The following is a 23492-nucleotide window of genomic DNA, read 5'->3' as shown; positions in this document are numbered from 1 at the left end:
CACTGCCCAGCCATAGCCCCTATGTAGGGTATATATAACCTGTGTATAGCCTCCTATGAACCCAGATTCTTCCCGTCATCTCCTGCCCCAACTTGGCTGTCCCGAGCGAGTCTCCCCGAGCTGTCCTGTTCCAACAAATAGGAAATGGCGGCCAAGGTTATAGGGTCCCTAAGGAGAATGAACAGTATAGTACATTGATCTGCATATCAGTTGTGTATCTCAACCCACATATCGCAACAGATAATTTACAGATTGATATAATTATATTGTTCATCCGGCCCCAATGCCGCCCCATAAGACATTAAAATATAGCCAATCTTTTGACCTGACCTCTCTGCACACTAGAAATCTACTAACCACTATTATCATATCAAGTCTCCAATTCATGTACTTGAGACCTATGATAGATCAGCACAAATATGTAACATAGTGCAAGGCTTGTGTTGGATGACATTTTCATATTTCTGAACACTCACCCACACCCCCGCCGCAGCATCAAGTACTTAAGTAAAAATACCCATACAAGGCTCTGCAGCAACGGAACAATGATCATCATCACACTACCCACGATTCCGGGACGCGCGCACAATCGTGACAATGTGCAAAAATCTGGAAGACAACTTTTGTTTCCGGACACACCCTGGGCTCGAACCCGCGTCCGCCGCAACTGTGCCAGTGATACGTGACTCCTCATGCAATTAAGTATACAATCTCAAGCAAACTCAGCGCTATAAGCCCACCCCCACTCACCCCACTCCCAATTTTTTTCTGGTTGTCTCCATTGGCGTTCGTGTTCTGCCCACTGGGAAGTAGCGACGTCGCTGCGGGTAGCACCGAACCGGTGTACGTCAGTAGCCCGGGGCCGCCGCTCGCTGCCAGGGTTGTCCCGCCGGACCCGCCCGCCGTTGGGGGATTGGAGCCCGCGTTGGGAGTACCGTTGTTGGTGCGGGAAGGCTGTGCCGGCGGCGCGCCGGGATCAGGCTGGCCCTGTGTCGGCGGGTCAGCCGGCGGTTGCGGGGGGGGCCCTGGCCCGGGCTCACCCGGCGGAGGGGTGCTGACCTTGGTTGTTGTCTGTTGTTGCTGCTGCTGCTGGGCGGCATCCTTTGGAAAGACATACCCCGCGACCCACTCGTATTTGTATCCGAGCCCCACGGCCTGGTCGCGCTCGGCGGGGTCGGCGGTGTAGAAGTGGTCCTTGCCGTCGCCGCCGAGGTAAAGCCGGTACAGCGGGACAGCGCCGCACTGCGCGGACGGGTACACGTAGAGCGCCGCGTCCTCGTAGACGTAGCCGCCGGTCTGCGTGGCCTTGTCACCCTCAGACTTGTCGGTTGTGTAGAGATGGTCAACTGCGGGTACTCTGTGTGAGCAGATTAAAGGGAGGGGAAACTCGGACGAGAACGCACTTGCAACCCCGCTCCATAAACGGTAGAGCTTCACGCTCCCCGGGACCTGCGTCGTGAACACCAGCGCGCGGACGCCCTCCTGCGTCCACCCGTTGTTCGCATTGTACTCGCCCAGGTCGGTCTGCGAGATACCTACTAGTAAGTGGGCGGAAAGAACGCGAAAAGAATGCTCACAGTGTACATGTGGTCGTACCCGGCCGCCTTGTACTTGCGGTAGAGCGGACGGGCGTCAGCGGGGCCGGAGCACGCACGGGCCTGGAAGCGGTTGAGCGCCATTTGACGATTACGGAGGAGAGAACTCGCCTGAAATGACAGCGAGAACAGGGCCCACACCAGCAAGAGCTGCAAGACAATGTCGGCGGGCACCATGGAAGCAAGAAGAGGGAAGAGGAGTCGCCAGACGCTTTGCGCAGGATTTCTGCGTTGCTCGCCGCGCGCGCGGCGCCCGCGCCCATCGTCTCGTTGTCGTTCGGAGCGGGTGAGATGACTGAAGCTACATAACCGCCGGATCACTGTCAGAAGTCACACGTCACACTCTTTCCTTCTTATTCCTCGGCCACCTCCTCCATGATCCGCTTCATCCTCGTCCAGGTCCGTCCCGTCCTTCACTGCCCTTTGACTTCTACCGCTGACTGCATGCAGAACCGGCAGGGCAAGACGCGGCTGTCGAAATGGTATGTGCCGTATGACGACGACGAGAAGGTGCGCTTCGACCACACGGTCAGCGACAGGCGCGGACTAATGCAGGGCGGGAATGGGTGTGCAGGTCAGGTTGAGGGGCGAGGTACACCGACTCGTTGCGCCGCGTGACCAGAAGTACCAGAGCAACTTTGTCGAGGTGCGTGGCTTGCCTTCCTTCCTGCCACTTCCCCACTCTGCTCCGTCCCTCCGCTTGTCTTTCCCGTCTATCCCTCGCCCGCCTCTGCCCATGGCTCATGTCTCACCGCCCGTCAGTTCCGGAACTACAAAATCGTGTACCGGCGGTACGCGGGGCTCTTCTTCTGCGTCTGCGTCGACGCGAACGACAACGAGCTCGCGCACCTCGAGGCGATCCACTTCTTCGTCGAGGTCCTCGGTGCGTCTCCATGGCCGTCACCGTCCGCTTTGCGAGCTGACAGGCCCGGCGACAGACACGTTCTTCGATAACGTGTGCGAGCTGGATCTCGTGTTCAACTTCTACAAGGTGCGTGTACTTGTTGTTGTGAGTCACTTGGGAGGATGATGGACGGCAGGTGTATGCGATACTGGACGAGGTATTCCTCGCGGGGGAGATCGAGGAGACGAGCAAGGACGTCGTGTTGGCGCGGCTGGAGGCGCTGGAGAAGCTCGAGTAGCGTGGCTAACTCCGGTCCGCGGGCAGCGGGCACGTATGTACTGACTAACGGTGCGCTCGTTTTCGCTTGTTGTGCCCAAGTGGATGCTGACATGATTATTTCCAGGACTTGTGTTACAATAGCGGAATAAGTTAAATGATACCCTCGGATTCGGTGTGTAGTGATGTCGTTCGTCTCAAAGTCTCTCTGTCCATGGGTTGCTCAGCGGCGACAAAGACCACGGATTCTCGTCAAGAATATTCGCTCACGTCGCTGGAGAGATGGCAGCGATTGGACCGCAGGCAGGGACGTATGCTAATCACCGGTGCCGATTTTCTTTGTCGTTTCTGGGCGGGTGCTGACACGATATTTCCAGGACTTGTGTGTCTCAATGGCGGAATAAGTCAACTAATTATATCTGTCTGATGACTTGGTTGCATTTCGAATTTCTCGTTCGTGTAGTGACCAGCGTGCTGTGTACAAAAGCTCGTCGAGATCATTCACTGATGGCACAGCGACTACAGTATTGACAATGTTACAGACAGTGCGCCGCCGGCTAGATTTTCGGCGCATCGAAGTCGGTCCAACACGTATATGTCTTCCGTGCCCCTCTTGTTGCTGTCTCAATTCAAGAACTTTCGATGTGACAAACGCAGCTACCGCGTTCCGCAACGTTCTTGTCAAAACATCGCGGGGCGGCATGGCTCAACGGCGCACTAAAACATGCACTAGATGCCTTGAGCCCGGTTGCAAACGTCCAGGATTCCTGTCATTCTTGCGAGCGAGCGTCCCCGTTCTTGGTGACTCCACTCCGTGGAATCACTTTCTCGCCGCAATCGAAGAATAATTTACAAATCCTGGTCCACAAGCAAAAATGGACCTGCTGCGTGTCCCAATCGGCGAAGCAGGCCCATAACTGCGCGTCTCTCCATACCACAGTTCCGGGGCAAGACTTCCAAGAATGGCCGTAATGACGCAGGATAGGCGCCCGTCTTCCGCGCGCCGGCACATGCTGACTGCCAGCCCGCTGTCGATCGGCCACTCTTCCCCAGCGCTAAGCTCGCTATCATTGACACGCCTTAGCGCCGTGGCCGCGGGGGTCCGATCGCCAGTCTAGCTGAACGCGCTTCTTGTTTCCCCCCACCACCAGAGGGACTGTGAATCGAATGGCACAACCTGAACCTGCTAGCACTCTCGCTCCTCCGCCCACCATCTCCGTTCAGGTGCGCCAAATGCACCTATTTTGTTTCAATTCTCACATGCTCATGGTCATGTTAGCGTCCGCCCACGCCGGACATGGAATCGCAGCCTGGGACCACGACTGCAAATGGAGCCGCTGCTCACCGTAACCCCGGCGGCCGCCTCAGACAGCTCCACGCGGGTCTCTGGAACCGCCTTCTGATCTGGCTGAACGTGAGAGATGCAGCGGACCCGCTGTTGCGCCCCGGCGCCAGACCGCAGACGGAGGAGAAACAGGTGTGTTTATAACCCAATTTTGATATCTACACCGGGTAATCGAAGCATGCAGCTTCGCCTGCCTGTCGGGCCGAGCGTCGCTTCGTTGGTCGGCGCGACAGCAAACCTTGCATTTCAGTCCCTTGCAATTGACGACTCCGAAGGTGTGTATTGTTTTGATGATGATGCTGGGTCAAGTTTACACGGTATCTATTCAGGAAGTCGGCCGCATCGACCAGATCAGGCTCATTGGAATGAAGTGAGTTTTTTTTTTTTTTTTGAAGGCTAAGTGATTGATAAAACCTGGCGTGATAGTTACTGCCCCCTTTGGATTCCGGTGCTGCTGTCAGTAGCTTGGTGGGCACAACTGCAAGTTTGGCATACCTTGCTGTGGGTTTACCAGATGGTAAGTAAAAGGCTAACTATGGACATTTGAATACTTAATATTCATACTTCTTAGCTGATAATAGTCCATTTCGGCGGTCATGCCGTGAGCATGCCCAAATCTGGAAATTGTACATGGATATTGCTCAGAACTTTGACAAATCACTGGCAGAGACTTTCAATAGTGATTTGGACTCCCTCCTCATTTTTGTAAGTATTTATTTGTTAATCACGCACTATTTACAAGGAGGGTGTGTAGGCAGGCTTATTCTCTGCAATTCTTTCAGCCTTCTTGATTGAAGTCAGAAGAGGCCTAGAGGAAGACCTGCAAAGTGTTACCAATACTCTGCTGAAAAACTTGATACAGGTTCAGGCCAATGCCTCCAGTATCATTCCTCCTACAGAGCCTTTTAGCCCTACACCCTCAACCCGCTTTGTCAATGCTCTGTGGTTCACAAGCCTGACATTCAGTCTTCTCAGTGCTCTAGGTGCCAGTGCTGCAAAATCATGGGTCACTCAGCTAGCAAAGCTCTCAGGGTCTAGCTGGAGCAATGCTTCTGCTCATTGTCGCCGTCTGAGGGGCATTCAGCGCTGGCACTTTGCAGCATTTGTCCAGTCTCTCCCCTTCTTTCTCCATGTGGCATTCTTCCTCTTTGGTGCTGGGCTTGTTATTATTTTATTTCAGGATGACAAAAGCATTGGCATTCTGACATTGGCCTTGACATCCATAGTAGCCATACTTTATGTGGGAAATATTGTCTTCTCTGCCATCTATCCAGATTCTCCATATAGGACACCCCTGTCTGGCCTTCTGCAGCGCTATGTCCTAGGTCGCAAGCCCCGGACCATCAAACTGCTTGCCTCTCCCGAGGAGGATGATGAGCACGCAAAGCTCAAGCTTTGGCCTGGCTGCTTGCCCAGCCAGTACCTCTGGAAACAACACAGGCAACAATCAGAGCAATTGCTGGACTACCATTCAGCAAATCTGTCCAGCATGAACTTTATCATGGAACAACCACAGCCATGCTTTCTACCCAGCTTATTGATGAGATTGCTGATGTACCAGCAGGAACAAAGCCTTCCTCTGACTCACTACAGCATCTGCTGTATGCACTGCTCCATTTGGTCCAGACAGCTCCTGATGAAGCTCCTGCATCATCAGCAGCAAGAGATGCTCTCAAAAGACTTGTGATTGGTGTTGGACCCTTGGTACATATTGCCTGGCTTCCATTGCAGGTTCAAGCTCCAGCAATGTGTCTTAAAGCTGCAATTATCTACTTTTTAAGTGGAAAGGAGTTGGTCAAGCAAAATGCCCAATTATTCTCTGTGCAAATTCCCTATATGGCCCGCACATGCTCTGAGAAATGTTTACGCTATTTGTTCACCCGGCTAGCCTATAGTAACTGGTCACTAGAGCAGCGGACAATACCCAAATGGATGCAAGAGTTAGGAAAGCCAAAACTAGAGCGTCAGGCAGAACAAATACTCAAGTGGTTAACACTTGAAGGTTTGTTTGAATTGTTTAGTAATTTGATTTACTCTCATTGGTATATTTAGGCAAAACAGCTTTTTCACAGAAATTACTACAATATCTACCTCAGCTCCTTCACTCCTCCAATGATACCATACAGCTCTCAGTATTGCAACTTCTACAGGCATCAAACATTAGGGATTTGAATGACACTCAGACAAAAGAACTGTCATCAACATTATTCAATGTTCTTACACATAGTCACTCATCATCTGTGCAGCAGGCTATAGTTAAGCTTATAATAACTGATGGTCAGTGGTATAGCCCCTGGTATGATTATGTCTAATGTCCAACCTGAACAAATAGCAACATTCTGCTCTGATGTGCCACAGCAACACCTTCTACAAAGCCTTCTTCAGTTGGTTCAGACCAATGTTTTTGAGAGTGCAGCTCTAGCACTTGAATGCATCTTCAAATTTTCAGATAATGATTGTAAGTAGTATTATATTCTACTTCTTGTATAAACTCACTTATTACAGATGACTTCTTTACTCGAGTTTGTACTATAGAAAATGTCAGGATCCTTGTCCTTGCTGGGATCTATTACTCCAATAGAGAGCAGGTCACAGAGATTATCCAAAAACTCTTTGAACGAGGTGAGATAATTAATATTTAAATCTCATAATTTAATACTCTAATATTACATTATAGAGGAAATATGTGGACTGCTTCTTGGAACAGAGCTTGAAAAACACCTGATCTGTCTATTTGATGAGGAGCAACCAGATGAAAATGTCAATTCAGGTGCTGGTCTCAATGATAAAAGAAGGTTGGCTGTCCGTTGCATCAGCTCAGTCTTCAACTATGGTAAGATAGATATATAGTCATTATTTTAATTACTGAACATTCTTAGGCATGAGACAAAGTGTTCTCAACAAGGATTCATTATCTCATTTTTTCAAAACAGCCAGAACAGTGGACAGTGAGATAGAGGAGTTGATTATCACAGCACTGAAAACTCTCAATGATACAAGTATAACTTCCAACTTGGCAAACAAATATGTATACTTATTACAGAATAGATGTCCAGCAAGACTTTCTGAGTATCGCATACAATGAAGCTGATACTTGTTTGGGCTCAAGTTACTATGTTCAACATGCAGCCAAGATAATCAGACATCTGCTAACTGATGGTCTATATTCAAACCACTTTGTGCTAGTTCTGTGCTGATATGCTTTTTAGAGTTCTTGGTCCAAATATCTACCACCACAATTGAAGAGAACACCATAAAGATTATCCAGAATCATGATACTAATGGGGTTGATTTTATAGCTTCCCTTTTCATCAATGGTTAGTGATATCATCCATAAAGTATATTACTAAATAATATATAGAGCAAAGCATACTGTATAGGCTTTGTGCAAGCTCTGCAATTGTGGGAATGCTCATCAAGCAGCTTGAGGATGTTAGCTGGTCTACAAGACGAGATGCTGTCCGATTTATACATCAAATTTTCAAACATGGTATTATTTTGTTGATTTTATTTAATTATACTAAAGATCTTATAGCACAATCTATTGAAGATCTGGAAAAATTATTGCCATTATCCACTTTGACAGGCCTTCTTACAGATGGAGATGAAGATGTACGGTCTGCAGTGATCGAGTGTCTCCAGTTTGCCACAGAAAAAGGTATTAATGATTATACTTGTACAGAAATTTATAATTGTTAATGATATACAGGAATATATTCCCATAAGCCCATATTAGATCCACAACAAATGAAAGCAATCCTAGCAGATTCAAATTTCGGTGTTTGTCAGTCAGCAATGACCTTCTTGGTTAGTGTAATGAAACAAGAAGGCAAGTACTATAATCTAGCTAAGTATAATGCTAAGTATCATGATAGTCCCTGAATATACTGGCCAGGAGGCCACAGATGTATTCTCTCATGTAATAACACTGGCCAAGGACTCTAGTCAAGCATTGTTACAAATGCGTGCAATTAGGACAGTGATAGACCTTTGGACTCTTGGTAATTTGTTTGATATTTTAGAGTGAAGTGTTAATTTGTCTGTTTAGATGGTGATGTTGCAGACTTCAGAACTGTAGCAGGACTTAAAGATTATCTCAATGACTCATCCTGGAGAGTGCGTATGAGTGCTGTAGCTTGTATTGGCGCTATTCTCTACCAAGGTGATGAATTATAGTGACACACCTTAATTTCTCATTTTCCATTTAGAAAAGGATAATTTACAGTTTCCTATATTTGAAACTATCCAAATTCTGGCTATATCAATTGAAGACTCTGATAATGATGTTCGGAAAACTATTATTAGTACTGTTGTTGACTTGCTTTTAATTGGTAAGTATATATCTTAACCACCTTGAGGACTTCTATGCTGATATGATGGGCAGATTCTATTAGAACCAAGATTAAAGACTCAGAAAGTATCATCAATATGATACAGCAGGGACTTCAGGATATATACTCAGATGTTCAACAAACAGCAATGGATTCTATTCCAAAACTTCTGAAAATTGGTATGTAGATCTTTGCATATGATTGTAGACTACTCAAGATGAGCAGAGGGATATCATGAAGTGCTTATCACAGCTGATATAATCAATGCATTGATACTTGGAGCTAAAGGAGAATCTGAAGCAATGGACAAGGTTTTAGAATCAATATTTCCACCAAGTGATGCATCACACAAAAAGCAGCCAACCACTGGATGGACTCAACATACATTTTTGGAACAGGCTATATCTGACTTGGGGAACCGTACAGAATATGATTTATGGATTGAAGCTACAAAAGCAGCTTTAAAAAATGGTAATTTATTCTATAATCATAAGCAATAACTTATACTATGTTTAGACCAAATGAAAAATTTCCTTCATCAAACAGATAGTGTCAAGCTCATTATGGACTGCTTAGAGAGTGTAGATAAGTCAAGGAAACTTGGGGGCTTGGAGCTTCTGTCATTATGTTATGACACAGGTAAACTTTCATCTGAGGATAAAGTCCAAACTCAGACATCACATAGATATTCTTCATTTTCCTGTTGATGAGCTAAATATCAAGCTACTCATCCTATTAGATGACTCCAATCTTCAAGTACAAGAGGGGTCCCTGGCTTGTATTAAGGCCATGTCATCTAAAGGTTAATCCTGGTCTATGATAATCAATAATTTGGTTGATTTATATGATAGATATAATGAGCCAACCCAAAATCATTCGCAAATGTTTCCAATTGTTGGAGCACAAGGATCATAACATAGCCTTCTCATCATTAAAAACCCTCAGATCACTGGCAACCCAGAGTATGTATATTTTTTAATCTTACTAAGTATGTTGAGGACTTAACATCAAACTCCAGATCAAACTGCAAATTATTTGACTCTTCCAGCATTCAAGCGCATCTGTGAATTTGTGACTGAGACAGATACAGCCTTTCATGATGTCGCTATTGATTGTATTCAAAGACTCTCTGACTTTGGTACAGGAATTGCATGCTACCCAGAAGTGCTCTGATATCTTTATAGATGCTGGCAAACAGACACTCCTCTCATCTGATGCACTCCTGTATCTCTTTGGACGCCTAAATGGTACCCATATAGATAGTCAGATTCTAAAAGTCATTCAGATCATACTTTCTCATGGTAAGTGGGCCCTAACAATGGCTAGTTGTACTACTAATATAATATCTTGGTGTAGGATCAGGAAGCACTACTGTCCTTGGAATCATTATAGATCATGTGCTTTCTGGCCTGGCAACAGGACCAGAAAATCTATATGCAGAGTATATGAAACTTGTGCAGAATGTCCCCCAGTAAGTGCTGCATATATATCAAGAACTACATGTCACTTACTTTATACAGTGAATTTAATTTACCTGCATCCAGCCTCAAGCTCATAACAACATTATTGAATGACAAAAGAGCAACAGTTGTCCAACATGTTATCCAGCTGATAGTGTATTTCTCTGGACAAGGTTAGAAGCCAAAGTTTCCTTGATATACTCTAAAACTGCTTCTTAGATAACTATCAAGCATTGTTGTTATCTGAAAATACCTGGGAAGGATTACTTCAGCAGCCTGAAACAGCTTACCTTGTACCACTCTTCCTGGCTGCCAGGCCCTCTACAATCCACTCAGTTCAGCTGGCAGCATCTTCAGGAATAGTTCCACAGTTGCTAAACTTATATGCTGCTCCAGAACTTGAATCTCAGGTTGTTGGACTTATGGGAATGCTTGCTTTAGATCTAACATAAGCTATGATCATTTATGCTAGTCAGAAATTGTTTTTCCTATTATCCAAGAAAAGTTTATATCTTCCAAAACTTCAATAAGACACCTATTAGTATCAAATACAGCTATGTTTGATGTGCAGTCATGTTGTTATCCACTAACATAGTATGCATATATATATATATAGGTGTTTCTAACAGTTTTTTTTGAAAAAAAACACATGGTGTTTACCATGATATTATGTCACACATGGTTGTAGCCTGTTTAAACTTTACAAACACACCCCTCCCTCAAAAATTAGAAGCTCACAGTGTTTTTTAGAAACCTGTTTAACTGGTTTCCAAACCAGATCAACTCACAGCATCCTTTTCTTGACAAATGTGTTGACATGCTTGCCGCACCCACTGCTTGCTTCACACCCCAGACCTTGTTCTCACCATCAAGTTGATCCAATTGTGTGACTGACTACAGTTTTGCCTCTGCTGCAGTTTGATCTTTGTCCCCGATAGTGACCACAATCTTGCCAAACTGTGAACCCTTCTCCATCATAACAAAGCCCTGCTCGGCATTCTCTAGCCCCTCCACAACAGCTGCCACAACTGGCACGATTTTCTTCTGCTCAAGCAGCCTAGTGGCGGCAATAAGCTCCGCTTTCGAGCCCATCGTCGAGCCTAACAGCAATCAAGATCAGACGTATGGAGAACTTGAATGGGAGAACGGCGCACCAATGAGCTGCTGGTTGCGCATGACCTCGCGCATCGTCATTGTGATCCGCGGCGTCTTCATATCCGTCATACCATAACACACCACGCGCCCGCCCTGCGCGAGGACAGGGCTCACAGCCTGCATAATCTCGCTCCCCGCGCCGTCAATCACCACGGTGACCCCGCCGGTCACGCCGTCCCGGGCGAGCAGCTTGCCGAGCTCCGCGGCCCACTTGGGCGCGGTGTACAGCACGCCGCCGGATGCGCCGAGAGCCGCGGCGCGCGTGATTTTGGCGGGCGAGGAGGAGGTGACGTACACACGTGCGCCGAGTGCGAGGGAAAGCTGGAGGGCCAGGAGGGCAACGCCCCCACCAATTCCGGTAATGAGCACGGTAGAGCCGGCCTGGACGCCGCCGAGGGAGAGTGCACTGTAGATAATGAGCGGTATTAATATATTATATTGGTGAAAGGGACGGACCGCCAAGCTGTGAGGCCCGCGAGTGGCCATGCGGCGGCTTGCACGTCTGTAAGGTGAACGGGGGTGCGGATGACTTCGGTCCGCTCGACGATGACGTGTTCAGCGAAGGTGCCGAGTGGTGGGTAAGCTGTGCCGCCGACAGTGCCAAAGCTGTCTGTGTTTAGTAGAAAGCATAAAACGGGCTAACTTGAAGACACGCACGCAGATTCCGGTGCGGCTGGCGACTTCTCCCAGCCGCGCATGGGCGTGAGGAAGACGCGCTGGCCCAAAAGAGCGTCATGCGGGTCCGCGGCGGCGACGACGGTGCCTGACCATTTCCATGAGAAAAATATAACGCCTGCTGTTCGTCAGACACACCAGCGCCATCTGAACCGAACGTGCTCCCGAAGGCAATCTTGGGGTACAGGCCTTTCCGAATCCAGACCTGCCATATCCGTCAGCGGACTTTGATACCTACAAGCAACGCACATCACGGTGATTCAGCGCCGCTGCACCAATCTTGACCAGAACCTCGCCGGGCCTGAGCGCGCGCAGGGGCTGCCGCTCTACAACCGCGTCATGATATGGCGCGTTTTCGCGGATGACGAGTGCTCGGGTTGTGGCGGGCAGCGGCATGTGTGGGTTGGATGCGAAGGCACGGCCGAGGCGGAAGGGGAGCGTGTTGGGCAGCGTTATGGCTGAGCGGGATGGTGGTTCTGACCAAAAGCCCGGCGTCTTTGATCCCCGGCAAGCGAGGGAAGATCACGATCATACATCACACGTCATGTGTGATTGCGTCAGCACGTCTTTTGCGTCCCGCCAACACATTGAGCGGCTCGGAACTTCTGCCCCTCCGGATACTTCTCCTTCAAGCCCTCGTTCTGCTTCCAGGCGACTCGGAGTTCTCCCGTACCCACTTGTCAAGTCCCGTCGACGCGTCCCTGCATCTGGCGCAGTGACGCCTGTCCACTTTCCCTCAACTACGTCAGTCCTGTATTTCCGAATTACTTGCAGGTGTACTTACTTGATCACGACGCAGGCTGCGTGGTGTTGTTGGCGCTGTGGAAACTCGAACGGGCGACAACATCGGCATGCGCTTGTGCGGACAAGGGTCGGCGCGCTGGGTTGGCTTTCGATTTTAGGCTTGATTTTGTCCGAGGGACATGGTACGGCGCTCGCCACTGCTCGGATTTTTTTTTCATTCGAGCTCAATTGTTTACAGGATGATCAAAAAGTCATCTCGTCCTAGCTCATAAGCCAACTTCGCTTCCTGGCCCGTCGCAATCGCTGCCACTCGACCACTGCCAGGCTGGCATTGCTTGCTGAGGACCACTCCACTCGTTTTTGCAGCTGCGCCGTGAGCGCTCCGGAGTCCGGATGTCCATTACGATACTAACTTGAAGCCCTACTTGGAGAAGCTGACTCCTGGTAAGGACTCCAAACTGCAAGTTTGAGAACGCTCACTGAGCTCCAAAGTGTTGTGCCGAAATGCTCCACAACTTGGAGTTCCATCTAGACCAACGCCGCCCGACAGACAGACAGACAATTCTTGCGCCACCTGGAGCGCATCCGTTCCCGTCGACTGCCCGGGAAGCCTATAAATTCAGCACGTCCTTCGTCGTTCATCATTAGTCCCACCCATCTTCGCGCACCACTCTCAACTTGAAGCAACAGCCATGTTCACCAAGCTCGTCGTCCTCTTCTTCGCCGTGCGTCATTCTCTCCATCTCATCTCACTTCTGATTTGCCCCAGGCCCTCACCGCTGCCGCGCCAAACGGCGGCTCCGGCTCGTCGACCGCGCCGATGTGCTGCAGCCAGACCGTGCAGTCGTCCGCGCTCAACTTCGACCTCGTCGCTGCGCTCGCACAGCAGCTCCTCGGCCTGCCGTCCGTCCCCGTCGGGCCCATCGGCCAGCAGTGCACCGACGTCGTGAACGTCGCCGGGAACTGGTGCGTATAATTAAGGCGTTATTTCAGGCTGGTGGCTAATATGGATCGGCGCAGTAATAACAACGAGGTGTATTGCAAGCAGGGCAATGCGTTGATCGCGGTCGGGTGTGTGCTGCTCTGACTCGGAGCATCCCGAAGAGCTTGGCCATGAAGCGAAAAAACGTGACCGGGAGCCGTTTGTGGATCGTTTAAAAAGCTAGATGGAATACTTGTGCGCCTGTATAGACAAAATTGCATTGTTCAAAAGTGGTTACTGGTGCCAACCTGAATGGTATTCATGTTCTACTAACGAGCACGGGCCAAAGCGCTTGTCAATGTCAATGAAGCTTAAGTATTCCGAGTTTCAAGCTGGCTACTATTACTAATACACTTTTGGACTAGATACTGATCACATTCGCACCCGGCGCGTTGGACGTTGTCCGTCCTCTTCTTCACCTGTCGACACTGATGGCCCACCGCTGACCGAATCTTCCATGTCCTCCGAACCGCGCCGTCGTTTCAGTGCCCCACCAGCATTTACAACACTCGGCGGGCTGTCCAAAGTTACGGTGGCAGTGGCAGCCGGCCCCGGTGCGACGGGCTCCGCGTAGTCATCGAGGAAGCCGAAGTGCGGCGCCGCAATCGGATCACCCTCGGCGAACGCGCGGAGGGTGCCGACGATCTGCGCGCGGATTGCGCCGAGCCGCTGTGCGAAGAGCTCGTCTTTGCGGCGCAGTGCCACCGTGTGGCGAGCCTCATTGGCGGAGAGCAGGTCCCGCGTGTCCTGCAGCTCCGCGTACAGCACGTCGATCGTGGAGTTCAAGGTGATGCGATCTTCTGATGGATGTTATGATGGGGCCCGCAGCGTAGGTGGCACGACGAACCATTCGAGTATTCGCTCGCAGAACTGTGCTTCGGGCTGTAAGGCACACTCTCCAACCCGCTCCCCTCCACCAGCGCTGCCACGACGCGTGCCACCTTCTCCTTCTCGTTCGCCAGCTCCATTTCGAGCTCGACGAGCCGCTCCTTTGCTGCCGCCAGCTCGGCTCGAAGACAGTCCCGCTTGGACTCTAGTTGGTGGTTGATCTCTGCCATGTCGGTGGTCGTGGTGTGAGTTCTACTGCGTTTATTGTTCGTCACACCGTGACGCCTTAAATCAGATCATCAGCGGCCCGAGCGCAGTACTGGCTTTGATATTTGCGCAGCGTCCGATTGCCAAAATTAGTAATCACGCGGAAAGCTTCTCGATATGGAAATCGATAACGTGACCCCGCCACTTGTCGGGATTGTTGCATGCCTTATGTAAGTTTGTAGAGAAAAGTCTTATTTCAAAGAACTTTTTAATTTACTACCAATTCAGGGTATAATACAGAGGTCACAGGTGGCATATAATAGTAAGGTCCTGTAAAGGGGTACCAGGAACAGTGAGCACTGTAAGGGCAACCCCAGAGGCCTGAGATCAAGGTCCTAGCAGGGGAGAATCAAAAGAGAAGAACTCTAAGGGTCCACCTGCTAGGTAGCCGCTGGCAGCGTTGTAGATAAGACCCTTAATAAGACTGCACATCCATGATAAGCCCTTAATTATATATTAAGCCTTATTAAGGGTGGTCAAAATAAGGGTCTTAATAAATGTAATTTCCTTATTGGGAAATAGATTTTTGGGGGCCCCATAAGTATCCCCCCTCCTTGTCAGAAGCCACAACAACTGGGCATACACATGGCATGTCTGAATGCAGTGGTACACCACCAACCCGTTGACACAACGAGCCGATGTCACCCCAAGATGTCAAGGCAATGGCGGCGCCAATCTCGGGTTGATAGTTACCCAATATCATATTACTGTCAAACAGAAAATGTCAGATCAACGTTCTAGAGCTGTATTTGGGATGTTATAACCTACATCGTGCCAACATCTCGCTTGATGTCCACCAGATGGGCGCGGCTCCAGAGCAAGCGCGGAACATGCATCAGCCCATCAAGATGTAACATTATTTCATCGTGTGACAATAAAAGATGGCGCCACTCGTGGCTTTTTCTTTCCTCCGCCCACATCCCCCTCCCACTTTCCCCTCAGTGGCACTCGCCCCCACTCTTCCCTCCCGCGCCAAGACAATAGCGCTCCGCCCGCTCCGCCATGGCATATAAGGAAGAGCTGGCTGGAGTTGGGAGGCTGCCGTTGGTGCCATGCTGTGGGCCTGGGCTAGGTGCGACACCTTCGTCTCTCCGGGTTGTGTTTGGCTGACGCGACGCCGGGTAGCCCAGCCATGATTCACGTTGTCAGTCCTTTTGGACAGCGTCCAGACTCCCCACACCCACGGTCGCAACGCAGTCTTGTGTTTGCTGTTAACGGTATGTCTCCCTTTCCCCAGGCCCACTTTTCTTTCCAACGCTGATATTGCTCGTAGTGGCGCTTGTGTTTCTGGCACGGTCGTCCAGCGCATCCCCGCGGGCACCCAGTTCATCACCGCTCGTCCAAGGCGGACTGTGCCTTGCGCTACTGCACCGAGAACGGTTTGTCCCCCTCCCTATCGTCCCCCTTCTTCCCCGCTGACCTCCCCCCAGCTGGCAAATGCGGTGCCCGTGGAGTCGCTGAGGGCCGGCAGTGCTGCTGCGGCCCACCCTTCAATCCTTTGGGCGCAACCAGCTTCAGCAACGGTGCGGGCAAGCAATTGATCGGCGGGTAGTGTCTGAGCGAGAAGGATGCGCCGGCTCGTTGGGCAACTGCTGCGCCCCGGTGCGGCCTCGGTGTACATCGATAGCGCACACATAGGGTTGCAATTAGTCAGTATATATTATGTATGTAGTTACTACAGCACAATATACATTATTGCCTGTCTTTTTGAGTGTTCTGTACCATTCAGTAGGCATCCCCCATTTGTCACAGCCTTGTCTGGCGCTGGTCCACCTCAGGATGTCTGTATGATATCCCTTGTCAAACAGATGTCAGGAAGATATGCGCATTCAATTTCGTCCTGACATCACGGATATCCGATCTTGATGTCACAACCTGATGTCAGGCGACGTTTTGGCATGACATCAGCCAAGTGTCATGCCGGGTTGGTGGTGTAGTGAGTTACACAGTGGTAAGTACTATTGGCCATAATTTAATGTTTATCAGTATTTGAATGGAAGCACACCCAACTCAGACTGATCTTTGAAGGCATTAAGTTATGAAAGTTGGAAACAAAAACAAAGGGCTGTACTGTGACACTGTGTGTACTGTGACACTGTGACATATCAGGTAACCAAGCATATTAAGGCTCTTATCAAGACCTCAGACCATGATAATGTAAGGGCAACCTCGCGAGGCTCGAAATCAGAGTCCTGAGCAGAGGGGGAATCCTTAGTGAACTACTACAACAGGAAGGGACGCTACAGACTCACCTGAGCAGAGGGGGAATCCTTAGAGAACAAGCCAAGGAGCCCTCTGCTCAGGTGCACTACTATATACTAGTGACCGGAGTAATGATAGAGTGACTGCATAGCGACGAACGACGCATGGGAGAAGTCAGGTGTCGCTAATGGACCCTAGGTGAGTGTCGAGTAGCCCTCGAAGCTCCGGAGAGGCAGGTTTGGGACCGTGATGCCAAGGGAGGAGCCCAGGCATCCTTAGAAGGCCTAAGAAGGGCTTCGGGAGGTCCAGGCTGCCTCTGAGCGTCTCCGCTTGTGACCGTGACCGTGACAACCGGAGTCGGAACCGGAATCGGAATCGACTCCGGGTGTGTGACCGTGACGTGACGGCCGGAAACGGAGAGGGAAGGCGTGGAGCGGAAAGGGAAGGAGTCTGGTCTAGCCCAAGGGCCGGGGAGTGTCGGAGAGGACCAATGGGAATGGCGGCCAGCCATGACCACTGGAGGGTAGCGACAGGGGTCACTCGGAGACGTCCCCGGGACGTCTCCAGAGAGGTGGAGGTGTGAGGGCGTGCAGCCTGGGGCGCTGCAGTAGGCACGAGCCTTAACGGCAGTAGGCCTCACCCAGGGGAAGGCCCGATGACGGGGGGCCGTGGTGGCGGAGTGGAGAGCGGAGCCATGGCAAGGCTCAGCCATCCGAACATAAGCCCGAACGCTGACATGGGTTGGGGACACCCAAGAGGTCCAGCAGGTAGAGATCGTAGGGAGACCTTGATAAGTGACAGCCCAGAGAGGCTAGAAGGCCATAGGCTCAAGGTCTCGGAGGGAAGTGGTGCGTCCACATCCGGAAAGGTCTCCGATGGCATTAGTGATCCCTGATGGTGACTCCGCCGGCGGAGAGACTCCCGGAAAGGGGTGGCCAGGGAGTCGAAGACTGGGGATCACTGGATGTGGGATGTGGTGCGGGCAGTGGAGGGAGAGCGTCAGGGTGCGGAGACGCGGAGACACAAGCGGAGACGCGGGAGACGCGAGCGGAGACGCGGCGCTTGATGGGATCAAGTGACGGCATCAGGGTTTCCCCTGACATCATCCCCCCTTCAAGCTGCGTCGCCCGATGCAGGAAAAAAATCGGGGGTCACTGAGCTCGTCCTCCGGAGTCCCTTGTCCTCCGGTGGCCAAGCTCCTGTCTCTGTCGATGTCCAGAGACTGTCCATCTCCAAGAGCCAGTGTGACGGTACCTTGGCGTTGCTCCAGTGATTGCTGTTGCCAAGGTCAACCCATGGAGTACTTGCGTTCTCCACTGGTTGCGCGCCCATATTCGGAGACGCCCCGGAGACCTGCGGTCCCGGTGCCTCTCCGAGAGATGGTGCAACTACACCTTTGCGTAGCTCGGTGTGCGCCCGCTTGCGCTCTGGTCGCATGTTGCTCCAGGAGGGTCCTCTGCGAGTCCCCTCCTATACCTCCTCCATCCCCCTTCAAGAGTGCGGCGCCCCGACGCACCACAGAAAAAAAAAAAAAGGGGGGGGTCTGCGCTTAGCCAAAGCACCAAGTACACCTCCGGAAACGTCTCCGTTTGTGCCCGGAAACGTCTCCGAGCGTGACCGGAAACGCCTGTGACGTCACAGGCGATTCCGACCATCTCTACTGGTTGTTGGAGATCATTGGGCGGCAAATGACTTGCCATGGGGTGATAGCATAGCGAGTGGCGAGCTCACTTTTACTGCACCCAGATGTCAGGTTGGGGGGGGGAAAGGAATTGCAGTGTGACTCCGGACACTGCGCTGTCAGCCGGGGCACTAAGCCTAGTGTTGCGGACTGGGTGGCAACAGCTCGACCCATCCTAGTTGTGCGGCAGAGGCGGGTTGACGTAGGCATTCCAGAAGCGATTCCATTGTTCGGGGTCCGGCTGTACAATGGGACCCTTTGAGCATCTCCGCTTGTGACGTGACCGTGACGTGACTACCGGAAACGGAAACGCGATTCCGAGCGCGTGACCGTGACGTGACGGGCGGAAAGCGGAGAGGGGTCCCATGAACGGAAGGGGCACCTGCAGAGCCCTGAACTGCAGTGACTGCCTAGGTAACACCATGGTGGATCCTCTAAGGCAAGGGTACCCTCCGGGGCAGCTATGTTGATACCAGAGACGTATGAGACGTCTCCGGGGGTGTGCTAGCTGAACTCCGATGCCATGTGAATGACGTTGTGGGGTGGAGTCCGTCTCCGGAGAGTGAGGGGGGAAAGTCGGCACTCCGGCTCAGCACCTGCCACTCGTGGCCTAGTAGGGCGGCCCTAGGCGAGCGGACTCGTCATCTCGCATCTGGCGCGGGCCTATACGGCAGTAGGCCACGCCCAGAACCTAGCGGGGCAGCAACGAGTGGTGTCATGCCAAGGTGTCGCAGGCCGATCAAAGGGATCAGCCATCTCGCGGTTATCCCAAGGTCCAGAGTCGAACTGGACGCGTCGAGCCGGACACGTAGGGAAGGTCACCCGGGTAGTCCGATGAGAATCGGGGCCGGGCTGTGGGGCCCGCGGAGACACGTGCGTAGGGGGACACGGGTGATGGAGTATAGAGACTTGCCTCCCAAGAAAGCCAAGCCTTTGCTCGGGGTGTGAGCGGTCTCATGTCAAAGCCACGGTGACAGCATCAGCGGAAAGGTCTCCGGAGATGCCCCCGGAATCAATCCAGGGATCATGTGCCGCCCAAATTCTGGTGGAGTTGTCACATGTCTGCCAAAATCTGGGTGGTCACATGATGTCGTGGTGGGGGGTGCGGTTTGAGCAAGAGACAGAGGCGAGGTGTGTGGTGATGGCAGAAGGTGCAGAAGGGAAGGTCATCACACCAGCAAAGACACTATGGTCAGCATCTTTGGCAGTAAGAGTGGGGAGCATGCAGAGGTAATGGCCATCGCAGCGACAACCGCGGGAAAGCGGAATCGGAATCAGAATCGGAATCGGAATCGGGATCGGAATCGGAATCCGGAGTCGTTTTGATGCCATCAGGGCGCTCCGCATGGCAGGGGAAGCCCATTCCGACAGGTGGCTGGCAGCAGGAACGGCTAGGGACAGACCAGCGGTGGCCGGAGAGGCCAGCATTAGCCATGGGTGGAGGGAAGGAAGGCGGGGCCACGGTCGGAATCGGGGGGAAGGGGGTCCGGAAGTGGTTCAGGACAGCCCGGGGCCATAGGGCGCGGGGCATGGGAAAGCTAAACCACGGCCGGAGGAGAACACCAAGGGCCGGGCAGAAGGAAGTATTGAGGCCTCACGAGGACCAAAGTGTTCGAAGGGGGCTGGGGCTGTGCAGCGCAAGGTCGGGTGGGGCCGGGACGGAGCCATCTGTCGCAATCCACCAAGAATCCTCCTGCATGCAGCCCCTCCGGGAGGCCACCTCCAGGTTACCGGCAGGGGGGCGTCAGAGACTGCGGGCCCTGGCAGGGAGTTGGGAGGTGAGGTCCGTATTGGTGGGCTTGTTCTGCTGTAAGGGCAACCTCGAGGCTCGAAATCAGAGTCCTGAGCAGAGGGGGAATCCTTAGTGAACTACTACAACAGGAAGGGACGCTACAGACTCACCTGAGCAGAGGGGGAATCCTTAGAGAACAAGCCAAGGAGCCCTCTGCTCAGGTGCACTACTATATACTAGTGACCGGAGTAATGATAGAGTGACTGCATAGCGACGAACGACGCATGGGAGAAGTCAGGTGTCGCTAATGGACCCTAGGTGAGTGTCGAGTAGCCCTCGAAGCTCCGGAGAGGCAGGTTTGGGACCGTGATGCCAAGGGAGGAGCCCAGGCATCCTTAGAAGGCCTAAGAAGGGCTTCGGGAGGTCCAGGCTGCCTCTGAGCGTCTCCGCTTGTGACCGTGACCGTGACAACCGGAGTCGGAACCGGAATCGGAATCGACTCCGGGTGTGTGACCGTGACGTGACGGCCGGAAACGGAGAGGGAAGGCGTGGAGCGGAAAGGGAAGGAGTCTGGTCTAGCCCAAGGGCCGGGGAGTGTCGGAGAGGACCAATGGGAATGGCGGCCAGCCATGACCACTGGAGGGTAGCGACAGGGGTCACTCGGAGACGTCCCCGGACGTCTCCAGAGAGGTGGAGGTGTGAGGGCGTGCAGCCTGGGGCGCTGCAGTAGGCACGAGCCTTAACGGCAGTAGGCCTCACCCAGGGGAAGGCCCGATGACGGGGGGCCGTGGTGGCGGAGTGGAGAGCGGAGCCATGGCAAGGCTCAGCCATCCGAACATAAGCCCGAACGCTGACATGGGTTGGGGACACCCAAGAGGTCCAGCAGGTAGAGATCGTAGGGAGACCTTGATAAGTGACAGCCCAGAGAGGCTAGAAGGCCATAGGCTCAAGGTCTCGGAGGGAAGTGGTGCGTCCACATCCGGAAAGGTCTCCGATGGCATTAGTGATCCCTGATGGTGACTCCGCCGGCGGAGAGACTCCCGGAAAGGGGTGGCCAGGGAAGTCGAAGACTGGGGATCACTGGATGTGGGATGTGGTGCGGGCAGTGGAGGGAGAGCGTCAGGGTGCGGAGACGCGGAGACACAAGCGGAGACGCGGAGACGCGAGCGGAGACGCGGCGCTTGATGGGATCAAGTGACGGCATCAGGGTTTCCCCTGACAGATAAGCACTTATCATTATCTTATGATAAGGGCTTAATAACAATAAGGATTCAACCCTTATCTACAATACTGTAGACTAAGGTAGCTGACTACAGACTACAGTGTTGTGGGGAGGGGCAGGGCCGGGTCAATTGATGGCATGAGTGACACGTTGTGACTCACTCAGCCGTTGGTCGTCAAAATGTGATCACAGTGCGGAGGCAACTCCTCCATGACTTTCCCCCTAAAAATATGAAATTATTCACGCATATACCTACAATGTATTCAAATAAACTGGCGGCGAAAAATCATTTAAAAACACACTATCATCTAGTCATAAGGGTATTTCTTTTGGAAATCAGGGTATCCTGCCTGTAAATTTCGAGGTTTCGGAGTTCTGTTGCCGCCAAATTACTGCAATCGCTCTTCTGAATTGAATGAGCCCTTATCCGTACGATTCAGTGCACGGACGCGTAAGTAGTTGCCGCGATGGGATTCGCCCACCCGTGATTTGACAGGAAGTGCCGTCACTGACAGGCTTCTTCTTCCTCCCACCTTCATGCTGCGTACTCCGACATCTTCTACACGTCCATTGACCACTCTACTGCCCAAGTGGCTCAAATACTCCTCATAATGCCTGCAAAGACAAGGCTTTCACCGGCCCAGAGGGACATATTGGAGAAGATGCAGCAGGGGAATCGAGAGAGGCATGGAATGGTGACGGAGGCTGGTGGGCAGGCAGACGATGTGGGACTACGAACCAAAGCTACGTATACCGGCTCCAAGCGCGCTAAACGGCCATCACAGATGTCTGCTCTTCGCGCTGAGCTGGAGGACATGCAGTCCAAGCTTTCCCAGTCGGAAACTGAGCTTCAGGACGCGTTAACAGAGCTGGAGGCCGCTCAAGAGGTCATTCGCACACTTGAACGTCAAGTTGCTGGTCTAGAGCTACACACTACGTCGATTCAAGCCAACCTCCACGAATCCTCTACCGTTATCGACTCTCTCTCCACCCAGCTCGCGGAAAGCGCAGATTCACTCAGGAAGACCTCAGCCCAAGTTACTCGACTCAGACGTGGTCGAAAGCAAGCCCAAGACGTCTCGAAGGCTGCTCAACGGAAGGCTGACATGCAAATCTCGCAGCAAAAGCTCGTATTGAATGCAAAACAAGCCCAATGTGATTCTCTCAATGCCCAATTGGCCCAAGCTCGTCATGACCAGCAAGACCTTCGTTCTCTCTATCAGAAGGCATGACGCGAACGCGAACTGTTCAAGAAACGTACCGACCGCACTCAGCCAGTCTTGAAAGCGACACAGAAAGAGCTGAAGAAGCTTCGCGTCTGGAATCCGATGGACGGCAATATGTATAGTGCCAACGCACGTCGACTCTTTCGACGACTGGATTCTGCTGGAGTTTCAAGCAAGCGAATACCGGGCGTACTTTCTGTTGTCTTCAGCGAGCTTGGAATCAAGATGAAGCGCAAGCCGAGTCCACGTCTCATACGGATGGTAGTGAAGGAAGCAGGGTTTTTGAGCAAGGTTCAGCTCGGGCAAGAGGTTGCGAATGTGAAAGGTGTGTTTTTACCATACCCTTCGAGACTTCAGCTCACTTCTAAGCAGTCATTGGTGGCAGTTGCGATGGGACAACCATAAAACGGTGGAACTTTGAATCTCGTCACCTCACCTATCTCAAGCGCGATCGTGCAGACCCCAACGCAAAGCCGCAGTTCAAAACAAGAATGCTCGAGCTCAATCAGGCTCATGACGACACTGCTGAGACGCAACTCGAAGGCGAGCTTGCTGCTGGGGCTGCCATTACTGCCGCCTATCGGAATTCACCCATCTACGATGCTCAGAATGCTCCAATCGACAACGACGACTTCATTCACAAGCATAAATGGCAGAATATGGACCACGCAAAAGACGGCAAGAAGAAACTCAAACTTTTGCAAGCGGTCAAGCTCAAACTGGTGAAGTCGGATCTAGGAAAGGTGAAGTGGGTTGAGATGGAGGAGCTGGATAGGTTCAATGCAGTCTGTGCTATGACCGATGATGATTTGCGGGAGGAACTGGGTAGAAACTTTTCGTCAAACATGTATGTATCTATTCCTTGCAATGGAGTAACAACAGCATGTTTGTCAGGGGAACCCCCGCTTCGGCCTCCTTCGGACCCTC

At 51.8% G+C, this 23492-nt stretch overlaps 4 protein-coding genes across 4 annotated transcripts; 2 read left to right on the top strand and 2 right to left on the bottom strand.

Annotated features, from left to right (window-relative positions):
- Positions 1–690: 690 nt before the first annotated feature.
- On the bottom strand, positions 691–1772 carry MIND_01269000 (uncharacterized protein; the record flags this gene model as incomplete). The annotated part of the gene is made up of 5 exons (XM_037369168.1): positions 691–987; positions 1060–1346; positions 1404–1524; positions 1578–1658; positions 1707–1772. The coding sequence occupies 5 exons, from the start codon at positions 1770–1772 to the stop codon at positions 691–693; spliced, it is 852 nt and encodes a 283-aa protein (XP_037214374.1).
- A 198-nt stretch (positions 1773–1970) lies between these two features.
- MIND_01268900 (AP complex subunit sigma) lies at positions 1971–2737 on the top strand (the record flags this gene model as incomplete). Its single annotated transcript, XM_037369167.1, has 5 exons — positions 1971–1994; positions 2046–2169; positions 2218–2478; positions 2522–2586; positions 2636–2737. 5 exons carry the CDS (start codon positions 1971–1973, stop codon positions 2735–2737), a joined length of 576 nt encoding a protein of 191 aa, XP_037214373.1.
- Positions 2738–8539: 5802 nt separating this feature from the next.
- MIND_01268700 (uncharacterized protein) lies at positions 8540–10303 on the top strand (the record flags this gene model as incomplete). The annotated part of the gene is made up of 10 exons (XM_037369166.1): positions 8540–8570; positions 8617–8862; positions 8908–9030; positions 9077–9193; positions 9243–9353; positions 9410–9529; positions 9576–9692; positions 9748–9862; positions 9912–10024; positions 10071–10303. 10 exons carry the CDS (start codon positions 8540–8542, stop codon positions 10301–10303), a joined length of 1326 nt encoding a protein of 441 aa, XP_037214372.1.
- A 442-nt stretch (positions 10304–10745) lies between these two features.
- MIND_01268600 (NAD(P)-binding protein) lies at positions 10746–12077 on the bottom strand (the record flags this gene model as incomplete). The annotated part of the gene is made up of 6 exons (XM_037369165.1): positions 10746–10951; positions 11006–11412; positions 11463–11612; positions 11664–11769; positions 11820–11886; positions 11931–12077. 6 exons carry the CDS (start codon positions 12075–12077, stop codon positions 10746–10748), a joined length of 1083 nt encoding a protein of 360 aa, XP_037214371.1.
- Between the last annotated feature and the right edge of the window lie 11415 nt (positions 12078–23492).

The sequence above is a fragment of the Mycena indigotica genome (genome assembly GCF_014461135.1).
Source record: "Mycena indigotica strain 171206Taipei chromosome Unknown Mind.scaff0013, whole genome shotgun sequence".
NCBI lineage: Eukaryota > Fungi > Basidiomycota > Agaricomycetes > Agaricales > Mycenaceae > Mycena > Mycena indigotica.
Note: the sequence above shows the minus strand (reverse complement) of the source record. Positions and strands in the feature narration are given on the sequence as shown.